This window comes from Sinocyclocheilus rhinocerous, unplaced genomic scaffold (assembly GCF_001515625.1).
Source record: "Sinocyclocheilus rhinocerous isolate Xijiao unplaced genomic scaffold, SAMN03320098_v1.1 scaffold1001, whole genome shotgun sequence".
NCBI classification, from domain to species: Eukaryota; Metazoa; Chordata; class Actinopteri; order Cypriniformes; family Cyprinidae; genus Sinocyclocheilus; species Sinocyclocheilus rhinocerous.
Window position 1 is genome coordinate 179,451 of NW_015666593.1, and position 14,205 is coordinate 193,655.

General features: G+C 36.1%; 3 protein-coding genes across 18 annotated transcripts in view; 2 read left to right on the forward strand and 1 right to left on the reverse strand.

The window, feature by feature from the left end:
- Positions 1 to 1,509, forward strand: part of LOC107732937 (crystallin J1C) — an 11,226-nt gene extending 9,717 nt beyond the window's left edge. The window contains exons 8-10 of the mRNA XM_074560152.1: positions 554 to 631; positions 720 to 859; positions 1,112 to 1,509. Coding sequence (XP_074416253.1) covers positions 554 to 631; positions 720 to 859; positions 1,112 to 1,213 — 320 coding nt within the window. The 3' untranslated portion in view covers positions 1,214 to 1,509. The remainder of the gene's footprint in view (positions 1 to 553; positions 632 to 719; positions 860 to 1,111) is intronic.
- A 730-nt stretch (positions 1,510 to 2,239) lies between these two features.
- Positions 2,240 to 14,205, forward strand: part of LOC107732941 (endophilin-B1-like) — a 14,948-nt gene continuing 2,982 nt past the window's right edge. Inside the window, exons 1-13 of one of the 7 annotated variants that reach the window (XM_016544390.1) lie at positions 2,240 to 2,635; positions 3,674 to 3,815; positions 4,377 to 4,505; positions 5,414 to 5,547; positions 5,648 to 5,740; positions 6,072 to 6,158; positions 7,326 to 7,349; positions 7,695 to 7,784; positions 9,052 to 9,152; positions 9,270 to 9,281; positions 9,366 to 9,588; positions 9,668 to 9,776; positions 10,163 to 10,430. In XM_016544390.1, the coding sequence (XP_016399876.1) occupies positions 2,573 to 2,635; positions 3,674 to 3,815; positions 4,377 to 4,505; positions 5,414 to 5,547; positions 5,648 to 5,740; positions 6,072 to 6,158; positions 7,326 to 7,349; positions 7,695 to 7,784; positions 9,052 to 9,152; positions 9,270 to 9,281; positions 9,366 to 9,588; positions 9,668 to 9,775 (1,206 nt within the window). In that variant the 5' untranslated portion in view covers positions 2,240 to 2,572 and the 3' untranslated portion in view covers position 9,776; positions 10,163 to 10,430. Of the gene's footprint in view, positions 2,636 to 3,673; positions 3,816 to 4,376; positions 4,506 to 5,413; positions 5,548 to 5,647; positions 5,741 to 6,071; positions 6,159 to 7,325; positions 7,350 to 7,694; positions 7,785 to 9,051; positions 9,153 to 9,269; positions 9,282 to 9,365; positions 9,589 to 9,667; positions 9,800 to 10,162; positions 10,431 to 14,205 lie in introns of those variants that run through there. The other 6 variants (XM_016544389.1, XM_016544388.1, XM_016544391.1 and 3 more) reach the window with 6 other exon arrangements.
- Positions 12,468 to 14,205, reverse strand: part of LOC107732940 (rho guanine nucleotide exchange factor 4-like) — a 94,929-nt gene continuing 93,191 nt past the window's right edge. For all 10 annotated transcript variants that reach the window (XM_016544378.1, XM_016544385.1, XM_016544382.1 and 7 more), the window contains one exon: positions 12,468 to 13,040. In XM_016544378.1, the coding sequence (XP_016399864.1) occupies positions 12,883 to 13,040 (158 nt within the window). In that variant the 3' untranslated portion in view covers positions 12,468 to 12,882. The remainder of the gene's footprint in view (positions 13,041 to 14,205) is intronic.

Sequence of the window (14,205 nt, forward strand, 5' to 3'; positions counted from 1 at the left end):
AGAAGCGCCTCCTGCTGTCAGAGAGTGAATCTGCATCTCATTCAGAGCATCTGCTGTTTGCTTCGTTCAGGCATGCAGTATAATTTCACAAAGCTAGTAAGAACATTCCGTTTTTACTTCAAATTGGGTTATTATTAAATCAAATTATGTATATAAAATTATATAACTAAATGATATGAAATGATATGTATATGAATTATATAACTAAAATAAAATAACTGTAATTACAGATTTAGGTTAAATAAAGATGTCAGTCTTTATTTGTCTTCTTTTTAGGAAACAAATCAAAGAAAAATAAACATTCTACTGTTCCTAATATTGTTGCTCAAAAACAAAATATATATTTTTTTTTTACCCAGTCATTTAAAAATAACACATTTTGGAGCTGTAACGACAATACCGTGAAACTGATATTTTTGCTTAAGGTTATCATACCGTCAAAATCTCATACCGGCCCATGCCTATCTGGGATTCATGTCAAACTTTGCATATATCAAAGACATCATTTAATATCAGAAATCAAACGTATTTCTGTTTTACTTTTCTAATTTAGGACACATTCATCAAGTAAAGGACGATTTGAGCAAGAAACCGAAAGAGCTCATTCCCACTGTGTTTCCAAATACTTGAGGTTAGCTACCTGCAGCTGAAAACATATTATTCTTTTACGTCTGTCCTGTGGCCTTCAGGTATTTCAGCAGCTTTATCATGTCCTTCAGGTTTGCCAGGTGCATTCCAGGCAGCGCTGCATGGGGTTCTGACAGCCAGTGGCTATGAGCAGGCTATCCGGGACACCATGAGCTGCGGTGGGTGCACCTGTAGCAGGAGCTCCTTCATCGGCGCCTGCATTGGCGCTCAGGTACTGCAAGAATCATGACCTTTTGATCTGTTTGACCACATTGTTCTATCCATAAAACAAAGTAGGCTTTATGTAATTATGGTCAAATTCTTTTTGTGTTATCTGTTGAACACTTATCTTTCACTGAACAATCCATTCCTATCTTTCATTAGATGATTATGTCATACATACATGACAGAATGACTATGCAGTTACTTTTGCAGTTTTGTAATGGCTTTCAATATCTAATACTGTGACACTTGTTTTTTTCAGGTTGGACTTGAAGGAATCCCAAGTTCCTGGAAAAGCAAGACTTTGCGATACAACACTTTGTTGGATCTCGCAAAGAAAGTTGTTACTCTCCAACAGCTTTAAACTTTTTAGTATGCAAATTAAATAAGTGGATGATAACTGGATATGGATGTGAAATCACGCATGTTCTTCTGAGTTTTGCCTACAGATCAACTTTCATGGCTGTTGTGATTTTGATGAGACAATTAATGAATGTTTTAATCTTGAAATGTTATGAAGTTAAAACTTGATACCTTTGTTTTATTAAATCACAACATGGCATGTAGAAAATGACATACATTGTGGCATTAAACTTATGTTCCGTGGAACACACTTTGTATTTGTCTTGTACTATTAAAAGGTCAAATAAAATCAACTACTCGAACAAGAAATAACCTGTTCTGACTGACTGCCATCTAGTGGACATTACGAAAACCTCAGCAGTTTATTTATTTAATTGAACTCTCAAAATTACAATATTCAGCAAGTTCTTGAAATATTGTAAAAATGTTTCCATTTTGCACGCACAAATAGAGAAACAGCTATAACAATAAATTGAAACAACAAAGTATGAAATTAAAGTTAAAGGGCATCACAAACAAATTCATTTAACAGAGATACAGTTCTTTGGGCTTTTTTGATTTTTAAAAACTTTACCGATTACAAAATAAACTTTAAAGGCTGTTTGAAAATGAGCAGAATTTGGTTTTGAGTTACTCCATTTGATCTGATTAATATAAAATTTCCCTAACAACAAAAACAAATCTATAATATATATTTTTCTTTTGGAAAAGTAATTCATTTGAATGATGACGACATATTTAGGACTAAGTTGCGATTCAGTTTAACCTCAGCTGTTTATATAGATATCAAATTTTATAAGATTTTATATTAGAGTTTTTCAACCTCTCACAGCACACTAATATATTATTCTTTCCTATTAATAATGTTATAAGTATTATTTATAAACAATAAATTATATTTTATTTCCTATTATTTGTTGATCGATTTCTATGGATTTATTTAGATTTATAATTTATGTTTTTTTTTTGCTAATACTTTTGATTAAATTTGATGGCCAAGCTGCTGTCTAAGCAGGCAGCACACTGGGGTTTGAGACACATCCGTTGGCTATCGTTGAGTTAGTCCTTCCTCTTCACACTCCCTCACTCTTAACAGCTGCTACACTACTGACAGATACGCTCCACAATATCTACACCAGACAGCCTTAACACAGCTTTACGCGTTTATTTTTCATAAGTTATCTTCTCAGTCGCGTTTTTACATGGACTACGCGCTTATTACGACAAAGCGAGCTGAATTCAGTTGTGTTTTTGCCGGGCGGATAGAGGCTATCGTTATAGCAGGCTAATCTGTGTTTGCTAACAGGCTTCAGTTCAGACTGAAGGTTTGAAATATCAGTATATTCATAAACACACAAACATGGAGTTCAACGTTAGACGACTAGCAGCGGACGCGGGCACTTTCCTCAGTCGTGCTGTGCAGGTAATGGCTTGAAACGACTTTAAAGGTGTTTAGTAAACTGTTGACTTGCGTTTGTTTTTAACCAGGTTTTATTTTCTTTAACTAACGGGACAGTTCAGACAAATTGAATGTTCTGTCATAATTTACCCACCCTCGTCTCTCTGTGTGACGGTGGAGCACAAAGACATATTGTTATGAACGGACAGCCGAAGTCACCATTCGCTTTGCATTTTTTTTTTTCCATAAAATGAAAGTGAATGGTGACCAAGACTGTCATTCTGCCTAATTTTGTGTGTATGTGTGTTACAGAAAAAAAAAAGTCATATTCGTTCAAATTTTTCGTTTAAAACATAAGAGGGTGAAGACAGCATTTTCATTTTAAAAATGTAGTTCGCTATCTCTTTAAGAAGTAATAAATAAAGTTCAGTTATTTGTAGCAATGACAGTTTGTCCCATGTTACTGCAACTTTAATAACTATTTTGTGCTAAATATATTCATTACTGACTGTTAAGACAGTTTATCAGCTGTGTATGTTAGTTTTGTCAACTGTAATAACTAATGCAGCATATGGTATTTTTAATCTTATCTTTTAAGAATTTACTTAATGATAGCTTTTACTTGATGTTGTTTTTTTATAAGCATTTTCGTTTATATTTATAAATGTAATTTATATTTTATTATTTGTTTGATATATTTTTTGTTAACTTATTTCTTACTCTTTTATTTGTTTAGATTGTTTTATTTTATTCTGCTGTTTTGGTTTTATTATAAATTGCTTTGAGAAAGTAATTTTTAAAGGCGCTATACAAAATAAAATCATTATTATTGTCACTAATATTAATGTAAACTGTGGGGGAAAAGTCAAAAGTTGGCCAGAAATGCAGTCTAGGTCAGCAGCTCTCTAGGTTCTGGTTTTAACTAAGACCACAGATGTATGTGTGGACATTGATGGGTCAACTGTAAAATGTCAAATGAATGTAAACTTTAATATATATAAACTGCCATGCTTAAATATCATGTGTTAAAACAGTCAACAAATCTGTTTGCAATCCATGTAGTTCACAGAGGAGAAGTTTGGGCAGGCAGAGAAGACTGAGCTGGACGCCCATTTAGAGACCCTTTTGAGTCGGGCAGAATCCACCAAGCACTGGACAGAGAAGATCATGAAACAGACAGAAGTTTTGCTGCAGCCGAACCCTAGTAAGAAGAAATGCATGATTAAACAAGCCTGTAGTTCAGCAATACTGCAAGTCACCCTAAAATGCATGCTCATTGGTATCACCAGTACAGAGGAAGTGAACTCAGGGTCACAGTTGGTGAAATCATCTCGCTATTGCAGTAAACCTAATTGCAAGAGAATGGTGTGCAGTTCCCCAACTGTTCCTTGCAATGGTATTAAGACCCGGCCCTAATGATGAGTATTTTTAGCTGTTTAGCCAGGAAAACGGTGTGGGTTCTATCTTACATTTATGATCGTAGCTTGTCTTACAGTAAAAGAAACATATCTCTATCTTTATTCTGTGTTTTTTTTGGTGACATATTGGTGTTTTTTACCACACTTTGCTTTATTTTTGTATACAAGCATAAAGGTGAAGGCTCAAGGTTTTCCTTGACAGTCACACAGATCCACAGTAACCGTTTGTAAGATTTTTTATATGCAGCAGTAATGTGTGCCTATGGTTAAGAGGCCTTGCTTAAGAGGATGCATGTGGTCTCATCTGACTCTCGCTGGTCTTAATTGAATTTGTCTGATGTTTGTAGATGTCCGGGTGGAGGAGTTCTTATACGAGATGCTGGACAAAAAAGTCCCAATGCGTGCCAACAACCACGAGTTACTGGGGGAGTGCATGATCGACTCAGGACACGAGTTTGGACCTGGAACAGCACACGGTAAGCTCATTACATAATCTCGTCCCACTCACACTGGACCCTGACAGTATCAGCTAGTATTTGGAGCTATAAACACACAGATGAAATTATTGTGACGTCACAAAAAGCAACCATGCTTCTTCAGACAAGCAACATTTAGTGATGATTTTGAACAGCACTCCAGTTCTGTTAAACATGTGTATGTAATAATGTTTGTTAATGTGATACCTTTTGTTTATAGAAAAGAAATATATTTTGAAATGACACCAAGCATATACTTACATATATGACTTGAGTTTGGATAAACACTGGCACTAGCAAATACATGTTTACATGTTTGTGTTTGTTTGTTTGCTTGTTTATTTTTTCTTTATTTTGTTAATCTATAAGCTTCGTTACTACCTTGTAATATTATTTATTATTATTAGGATTTAAAAAAAATTTTTTGAAAGGTTTCTTGTGCTCACCAGGGGTGCATTTAGGCCTATTTGATCGAAATGCAGGAAGAAGAAAAAAACAGTAATATTGTGCTATATTATTACAGTTAAAGAAATGTATTCCTATGATGGCAAAGCTAAATTATCAGCAGCCATTACTCAAGTCAGATTTTTTTGGTGCTTCAGAAACATTTCTTATTATCAATGTTGAAAACTGCTTATTATTTTTGTGAAAACCATGATACATTTTCTTATTAAGAATTATTTGACAAATGGAAAGAACAGCATTTATTTCAAAATAGAAATCTTAAACATGTTAAATGTCTTTTATATAAGCTAGTGTAATGTATATAGGTTGCAAGAACTGAGAAGTGTGGCTGTTAATAAACTCTTTGTAAGCTCCATATTCTGTCAATTTAATTTCAAGCTGATAAATGTTCCCAGTGTGTGTGGGTTGAGGTGAATGTCCTCTCGTCCTCTGATGTGCTGCAGGTAGTGCTCTCATTAAATGTGGGGAGACTGAGAAGCTGTTAGGCAGCGCAGAAAAAGAGCTCATTCAGAGCTCCGCCATTAATTTCCTCACTCCCTTTAGGAACTTCATCGAGGGAGATTTTAAAACCATATTGGTGAGGATCAGCATACCACTAAACATGCTTTCTTTTTATTATATTATATTATATCTTTTAAACTGTTTAATTTCTCTGTTGTTTTGTTCTTTCTTCACAGAAAGAACGCAAACTGCTTCAGAATAAGCGTCTAGATCTGGATGCTGCCAAAAACAGACTGAAGAAGGCCAGAGTGGCTGATGCTCGCTCTGCAGTTAGTATCACACACACACACACACACACACATATACAGAATGTAACAGTCAGCAGTTTCAGTTCAACCATACGTTCGGTTTTACAGCTTGTTCAGATGAGATATGAATTTAGAGAAGAGAAGCCTGAAGGGTGAAAGCTGTCTTTCATCTTTCCCCAAGCTACAGCTCGGCTGTCTTATGCTCTTAGTGCAGTGTAACTAACAGAGATGATGCTCGTGTTAAATGCCCTTTTGCGTGCGTGCTGCTGTCTTTGGATCTCTAACCTCTCTTATCTCCCCAGTTGTCTCTCATTATGTCTCTCTCTGTCTGCTTGCCTGCCTCCGTCTGAAGGAGCTGAACTCAAGCCCTCCGCTGGGAGAGGAGTATGTGGCTCACTTTTCTTACATGCTCAGCTTCTTGCATGTCAGGTGGCTAAAGGTTTGTCTGCTGTGTCTAATAGAACATCAGCCCTCTTTTGCCCTTCACAAATCTTAGGGGAGATGTCAAAAATCGTTCTGTGAGCAGAACATTTTATGTTCAAAACCACATTTTGATAAACACATGCTTGTATTTCTGTCCAGCTGAACAGAAATAGACGCGTTAATTCAGCATGTGTTTTTGTGTTCGTTGATAACCTCATATTTGGTAAATGTGCATCTTAGTCTGTGAGATGTGCTTAGCATGCTATTTATTTAACTTTGAGGGCAACAGAATGCAGTTACTGTGTTTGGCGTAATTGTTTTTGTCTTCTGTCTATTGATAATGTATGAATATCTGTGCCTGTGTGGTCTCAACTAACAGGATGATTTGTATTAAAGATGCACAATATTACTTATTTCATCCAATATTAGATTTTTTTTTTTTTTTTTTTTTTTGTGTGTGTGTTTTTGTGATGAACATTTCTCCCTATTTTACATTAGTTTATTACCTTTGACATCATCCAGCGTTCACTTTTTTTTATATATTTAAATAACTAATAATTTTATAACACTAAAATGTAATTTTTAGCAAAAAAAAAAAAGAATATCCATTATTATAGTGTTCTTTATAATGTTGTGATGCCTAAATTCACTTGTAGCATTTAAAACGGTTGATTTTAGTGTTTTGTTCTTTATTAAAACAAAATAGTATAGATTTTATTTTAATACTTTTTTTATATTAATATCCTTGTTTTATAATGCTATAAATTATAAATGATCATATTGATGAAGTGTATCAATGTGCATTATAATACATTTCAAAATTGTATAAAATACTTTCAAATGCAATATTCATTACTTTAATAAACCTTCATGATGAGGGGAATGTGTTTGGCTCATGTTTCAGTGTTGCATGTGCTCACACCTGTTGTGACAGTGGATGATTCAAGTCTTCTTCCCTTTGTTGCGAGCTTCACATTATTCCTTGTAGACCGTGAACAGCTCCCTGTTTTGGTTCCTCCCAGTGAATGTGTCTGTGCATGAATGGTGACACCATTCAACTTGCATAACGGCTCTAGACGGTTATGAAAGCTGTTGATTGTGAGTAGTGATGGGTTTGTGTGGTTTAAGTTGGATGTTTTTGCTTGACCTGACGAGTTTGTTACTGTTTCTGAATGCTGGCCAGCTGTGGGCTGAGGAGGTGCAGCAGGTGAGTGTGCTTGAGTCTTTCCTCCCCAAAGCCTGTTGAAGAAAACACATCTTTTATCAGGGAAACACCTGCCCTGCTCTGATAGTGCTGTCTGATATGAACTCACTCTGCCGCGTGAATGAGGAACTGCTCTTGCATACAACTTAAACACATTCTTGTGTCCAGCAGAGGGAGCTACAAAGTTGTTTATATTCCCAGTTCCCACCTGCCTCTGTGTCTCATTAACTTTGCACAGATACCAGCTCAGGCAATATGTTTATGTGATTCTGAGCCTGTTGATGTGGATATATGTGCATGTCAGCCACAGTGATTTTTTTTTTATGTATATGTTTGTGTTTCCCTTAGGCAGAGACAGAACTGAGGATAGCACAGAGTGAGTTTGACCGGCAGGCCGAGATCACCAGACTTCTGCTGGAGGGTATCAGCAGCACACATGTATGCTCACACATCCTTTGTGTCTATCAGTGTTTCCTCCTGCAGCACCACAGCAAAAAGAAATGATGCTTTACCCAAGTTGAAGGGATACTTCTGTCATCATTTACTCACCCTCATATTGTTCCAAACCTGTATGACCTTTTTTGATCACCAAGACGGTTTGTTACCAACATTCTTTAAAATATCTTCTTTTGTGTTCAGCAGAAAAAAGAAAGTCATACAGGTTTAGAATGAAATGAGGGTGAGTTAATGATGACACAACTATTCCTTTAAGCTTTTACAGTTTAAATTGAATGTGGTGGGTGTTGCAAAATAACATCAAACACTCATCAACAAGCAAATAGCATGACTAGTATACAAATGAATGACTTTTATGAGCCTGTTCTTTTAACGAATCACTCATTTAATGAATCAGTCAAAAGACTCATCCTAATGAATGATTTCTTATGGGCCTGTTCTTTTAATAAATTGGTAATTTAATGTATAAGTCAAAAAGGTCATTCTTTGAATCAGTTCTAATTAATGGTTCTTATGAGCCTGTTCTTTTAATGAATCAATAATTTAATGAATCAGTCAAAAGACTCATTCTTTGAATAACTTTTAATGAATGACTCTTATGAGCCTGTTCTTTTAATGAATCAGTCAAAAAGGCTTATTTTTTTAATCAGTCTTGATGACTGACTTCTAACAGCCTGTCATTTAATGAATCCGTCAAAAGTCTCATTCTTTAAATCAGCCTTCAATCAGTTATTCTTATAGGCCTGTTATGAGCCTGTTCTTTTAATGAATCAGTCAAAAAGGCTTATTTTTTTAATCAGTCTTGATGAATGACTTCTAACGGCCTGTCATTTAATGAATCAGTCAAAAGACTCATTCTTTGAATAACTTTTAATGAATGACTCTTATGAGCCTCTTCTTTTAATGAATCAGTCAAAAAGGCTTATTTTTTGAATCAGTCTTGATGACTGACTTCTAACAGCCTGTCATTTAATGAATCCGTCAAAAGTCTCATTCTTTAAATCAGCCTTCAATCAATTATTCTTATAGGCCTGTTATTAATGAGTCAGTCTAAATTAAATACTTTATGAATTTGTCAGAACAGATCCGACTGGTTTTAAATACAAACATTTAAAAAGGCTTTAAATATGTTAGGATTACTATGCATTCGTGACTAATTATAGATTCTGGGAAACACTGCTGTATACAATCATGTACATTTTATGTATGTAATATGTGCTGATGGCTGTGCTCTCCTCTTTGTGATCAGGCTCATCATTTGCGCTGTCTGAATGATTTTGTGGACGCTCAAGCTGCATATTATGCCCAGTGTTACCGGTACATGGTCAATCTGCAGAAACAGCTGGGAAGGTTGGCTCACTTTTATATCTCTGGGCATTTGTTTGTAATATTTATGCATTTTTTACACCAAATCCTCTGTTTTATGCTAAATGCATCCGTAATGGAATCATCTGTTCTCTCAAACAGTCAAAATGCAATGTAAGCAATGTTTTTTTAATTCCTTGATAAATGTATATACATATGTGCATTTCTATGTTTTAACTGTTTCCATATTTCTTCCAGCTTTCCATCCACATTCTCTAATAACAATCAGCAGGCTGGCAGCTCCTCTGCCAGCATCTCAGTTCCCACGGCACAGCCAGCCGCCTCACTGCCCGTTCCGCCGCCCAGCCAGGCCTCACCCGCACTCAACGAGCTCCGCAGCACCTCAGGCACCCGCAAGGCTCGTGTGCTCTACGACTATGACGCTGCCAGCAGCAGTGAGCTCTCTCTACTCGCCGATGAGGTGGGCCTTCATCATGTCATTTCAAATTGTCATAAAATGAATTATTATTTGTCTTAATGGTCAAATATTTCCCCGTCAGGTGATCACCGTGAGCAGTGTGCCGGGCATGGACACTGATTGGCTGATGGGGCAAAGGGGGAATCAGAAAGGCAAAGTGCCATTTACCTACTTGGAGCTGCTCAATTAAGGTCAGCGAGAAGTGCAAAAAAAATTCACATTGTAGATGTGATTTGACAAGAGTAACACTCCAGATGTGATCAGAGAAAGATCAGAGTTTAATGTAGCGCAAAGCAATATAAAAGTCTTCTACACTGCCATGTCATGTTGTGTGAACGTCTCCTCTGCCATTTGAGGGGCGTCATAGTAGCCTTACAGTAACGAAAAGCAGTCCAAGATTGCCAACTATTCAGATTTATGTGCCAACTGAATTTTTTACAGCTAAACTAATTGATTTTGCTATAATGTGCTATGATGCTCTAATAAATATTATATAAACCTGGTTGGTGCAGTTTGAGATCTTTCATTTATCTTAAAAAAAAAAAAAAAAAAAGTGTTATGATTGTCTTGTTTCAAGGTCACAGACCAAGCTGCACACACTGGCTGCTAATTTTGAAAACCACCATAGTAACAGTAAACTGATATGCTGGCATGAATCTTTACCACTGGGTGGCAGTATTTTCAATTTGTGAAGATGAAAATGTAAACACTGCAGCTAAAATCTACTAACATACCTCTTAATAATGGTGCAGAGTGTAATTTCACTGTAGTGGCGCCAAACAGAACCAGAACTGCAAAAATAGTGACTGTGTGGAAACAGTTTCCAAACACTCCCTTGTCTGGGCAAAAGCTGTGTTATTGTTAACTAAAATTAAAACTTAAAAAAAAAATTCAAATTAAAAACTACTCCACTAAACTAAATGTTGCCTTGGCAACTAACTGAAATAAAGTGTTTTAGTAACATACACACACACACACAAATATATACAGGTATGTGTTGGTGTTGGTCCGTTGTGTTTTTTGAAAACCAACGTCACTGCACCCGTTTACCAAGAAATTTTGGAGCACTTCATGCTTCCTTCTGCTGACCAAGAAGTTAAGAGACTTACGTTTTAGACCGTTTTACGTTTTATCGATAAAATCCCAGAAAATATCGAGATATTTTTTGTCAGTATTGCAAACCCCTAATTTGTTATTTAATTTAAATAATAATTGTTTAAATTAATATAATGATTAATACTTTCGACTCCCATTTTCTTAAAAATGGTTTAAAGGCTAAAATGTAAAGTTTATCATTTTATAAAACACACACACACACACATAAAACTAATAAGAATGACAAAAACACACAACAAAATTAATAAAATTAAAGTGATAGTTCACCCAAAAATTAAAATTCTGTCATTTGCTCACTCACCCTCACGTTGTTCCAAACCTGTATGATTTTCTTTCAACTCTTGAACACAAAAGTGTGTGTGTGTGTGTGTGTGTGTGTGTGTATATATATATATATATATATAAGAATTTTAGTAACCAAACAGTTTACTATTGTAGCAATTGACTTCAATAGTATGGAAAAAATATATATCTTCTTTTGTGTTCAGCAGAAGAAAGAAAATCATACAGGTTTGGAACAAGTGGAGGGTCTTTTAAAGGATGGCATTGTTTTCATTTTTACATTAACATTTTGTCTTTTAGCAGACGCTTTTATCCAAAGCGACTTACAAATGAGGACAATAGAAGCAATCAAAACTAACAAAAGAGCAACAATATATAAGTGCAAATGAGCTAGTGTTAGAGGCCTTTTTTTTGCTTTTGTTAATTATATAATAAATAAAAAGAAAAATAGATAGAATACAAAAAAGATTAGAGAAGCTAGTGTTTTTTTTTTTTAAGAAAACAAGCAGTTAGTAAATTATTGGTGCGCAAGTCTAAAAGGGGCAAGTTTTTTTTGTTTTTTTTTAAAGAATAGAATTAGAGTAGAGAGTGCTAGAGTTAGAGGGTCAAATAAAGAAGGAAGAGATATGTTTTTAGCCGATTCTTGAAGATGGCTAAGGACTCATCTGCTCGGATTGAGTTGGGCAGGTCATTCCACCAGGAGTGACGTGCATTCTTTTCGGGCTCGTTAAAGACTACTCTTGCTGCCGCGTTCTGGATTAATTGTAAAGGTTTGATAGAACTGGCTGGAAGACCTGCCAAGAGTGCACTGCAATAGTCCTGCAGTATAATTACTGCAATAGTAATTATATAAATAATTCTAAAATAACAATGGTTAGGCTGCTCTTTGGGAAATACAACCTACTTATAGTTCTTATAGTCCTTGCACATTAAGCTGGAATAGAAAGTATTTCAACAATAAAAATGTTAAACATCAGTTTTATGCTCCCCAGATGTCAGATTCATTACACTTACAAATGCTTTTTATTAACATACTTTGTTTTGTGGTCAAAGATAATCATACATATCCGTCAAACATATTCTTTAATTTAACAGTACCATTATCTATCAGAATGACAGAATATTGAGAATTTTATTTTGTTTGAAAATGTCGAGTTTCACAGCAAATTCATGCAACCCCCATCACAATAACTAGGTTGTGTTTGGAATGGCACTTCAAAGTGAAGTTCGTTACAGGGGAGTCATTTAGGCAGCAGAATCAAATGAGCACATACCGTACATGAAACACTCATCTGAAACGGTGAGTACCGATGGGACGTCGTCTAAGTTTCATTTTAGAGGCTTCATGAGGAGAAAGTTGGGAGAAGTTGATAGTTGCATACACAGACTGACGTGATATCGACGGACTTCGAGTGACGGCCTCCAGGAAGTGAATACAGTAATAAATCTCAACACGGTCTACTTTTATCTTGTGCAGAACCCTTTGAAACTTGAAACATCATCATGGGTTACACAAAAGTATCAAATTACATACAAAAGCTAGTAGTTGGGCACTGTGGATAGCTGGCATACATTGAAAACTTGAAAATAAATTAACCAACATATAAAGAAGTCCTCTCTTCAAGCAGGGCTCTATCGATGAAGCGTGTCCGTACGATGACTTGCAGCAGTAGTCATGTTAGTGCCGGAAAGTGGAGCGGTTGAGCAGTAGTAGCTGTCTTTTTCAACGTTAATAGTAACAGAGCAGGAATGCCCTCCCACGAGGTTCCACAATGTCTGGGAGTGATGCCGTGATTGTAACCAACCCATAAAGTGCTTTCGCAATAGGACAATAAAAATAAACGTTACACTGGGATTAAAAACACAAGTTCAGGCACAACCGCAAATGTACTGAGTCTTTCATTTTTTGAACGGTGTCAAGCGTCCGATATTGTGCCAGAAATTGGAGGTCTTGCGTTTGGGTTCGGCCAACATGATGACCTGCTGCTGGGGCAGGGAGGTGGGAAGCGTTGGGTGCTTCTGACGCAGCAGGAAGTCATAGTAGGGCCTGGTCACAGCTGCGGGGAGGAGGACATAAACAAAAGGTCAGGACCTGAGAGATTTCGGTCATTAGAGAACAGGACACGGATGTAGACATGGGTTTAGCAGACTAGCGTGTTTTGGTCAGTTGGTTATGTGTGTTTGAGCCAGACCAGTTATGGGTATGCTGATATTATTGAATGATATGCTGTAAACCAGTTATGGGTATGCTGATATTATTGAATGATATGCTGTAAATGGGTTTAGTGTGTAAGGCAAGGATGGGTTGCCAGTGAATTACAGAAACTTGATCAGTTACTGTAAATAAAAGCCTGAGGTGTCGATACAGATTTTCTGATTTAATTCCATTTGATCATTCATATGAAAGTGATTCTCACCTCAGCTAATGCTGCACATCTTGTACGTCACAAAAATTCATGCCAGTTATCATACAATAACTGAATCATAAAAAAAAATTTAAATGCTCTGTGAACACTTATAATTGCTTTTCTTATGCACAACCATTATTGTTATATTATTATAATAATTAAAATATAAACTCACATATTTCAGTTATAAAATTCCCATGAAAGAGTGGCGAAAGTTCAATGATTCGTAAAAACGCCCAGCTTATAAGAGCCATTTGATTGTGAATCAGATTACATTGTTCTGCATGTTGATATACTAAAAATAAAAGATTCATTCATGCACATAGTGTAAATAACGAGAGGCAAATGCAGGTCTACACAGAAACCAAACGATAAAGATGCTATGAAGACAAGAAGACGCTGTGCAGTGCCAAGCTGTGGAAAAACAGTCTTTGCATTGCGTGACATATAAAATGTCATTGTACTATAAGAACATCCTGTAAGTTTCAGAACTCTAAACTTTCTCGCTAGTCTAAAAACAGCTTATATTGAAACCAATCTGCCAAAACAACAGCTTGTGGAATGTGCCACTTTATGATGTAATAGTGAGGCTAAACCCCGCCTCCGCAGGAGAAGATTAACACCTGCTTCTACATCACTACCTGTTTAGCCCCGCCCACCGATTCATGCACATAGTGTAAATAACGAGAGGCAAATGCAGGTCTACACAGAAACCAAACGATAAAGATGCTATGAAGACAAGAAGACGCTGTGCAGTGCCAAGCTGTGGAAAAACAGTCTTTGCATTGCCTTCCTTCTGATCCCAACATTAGAA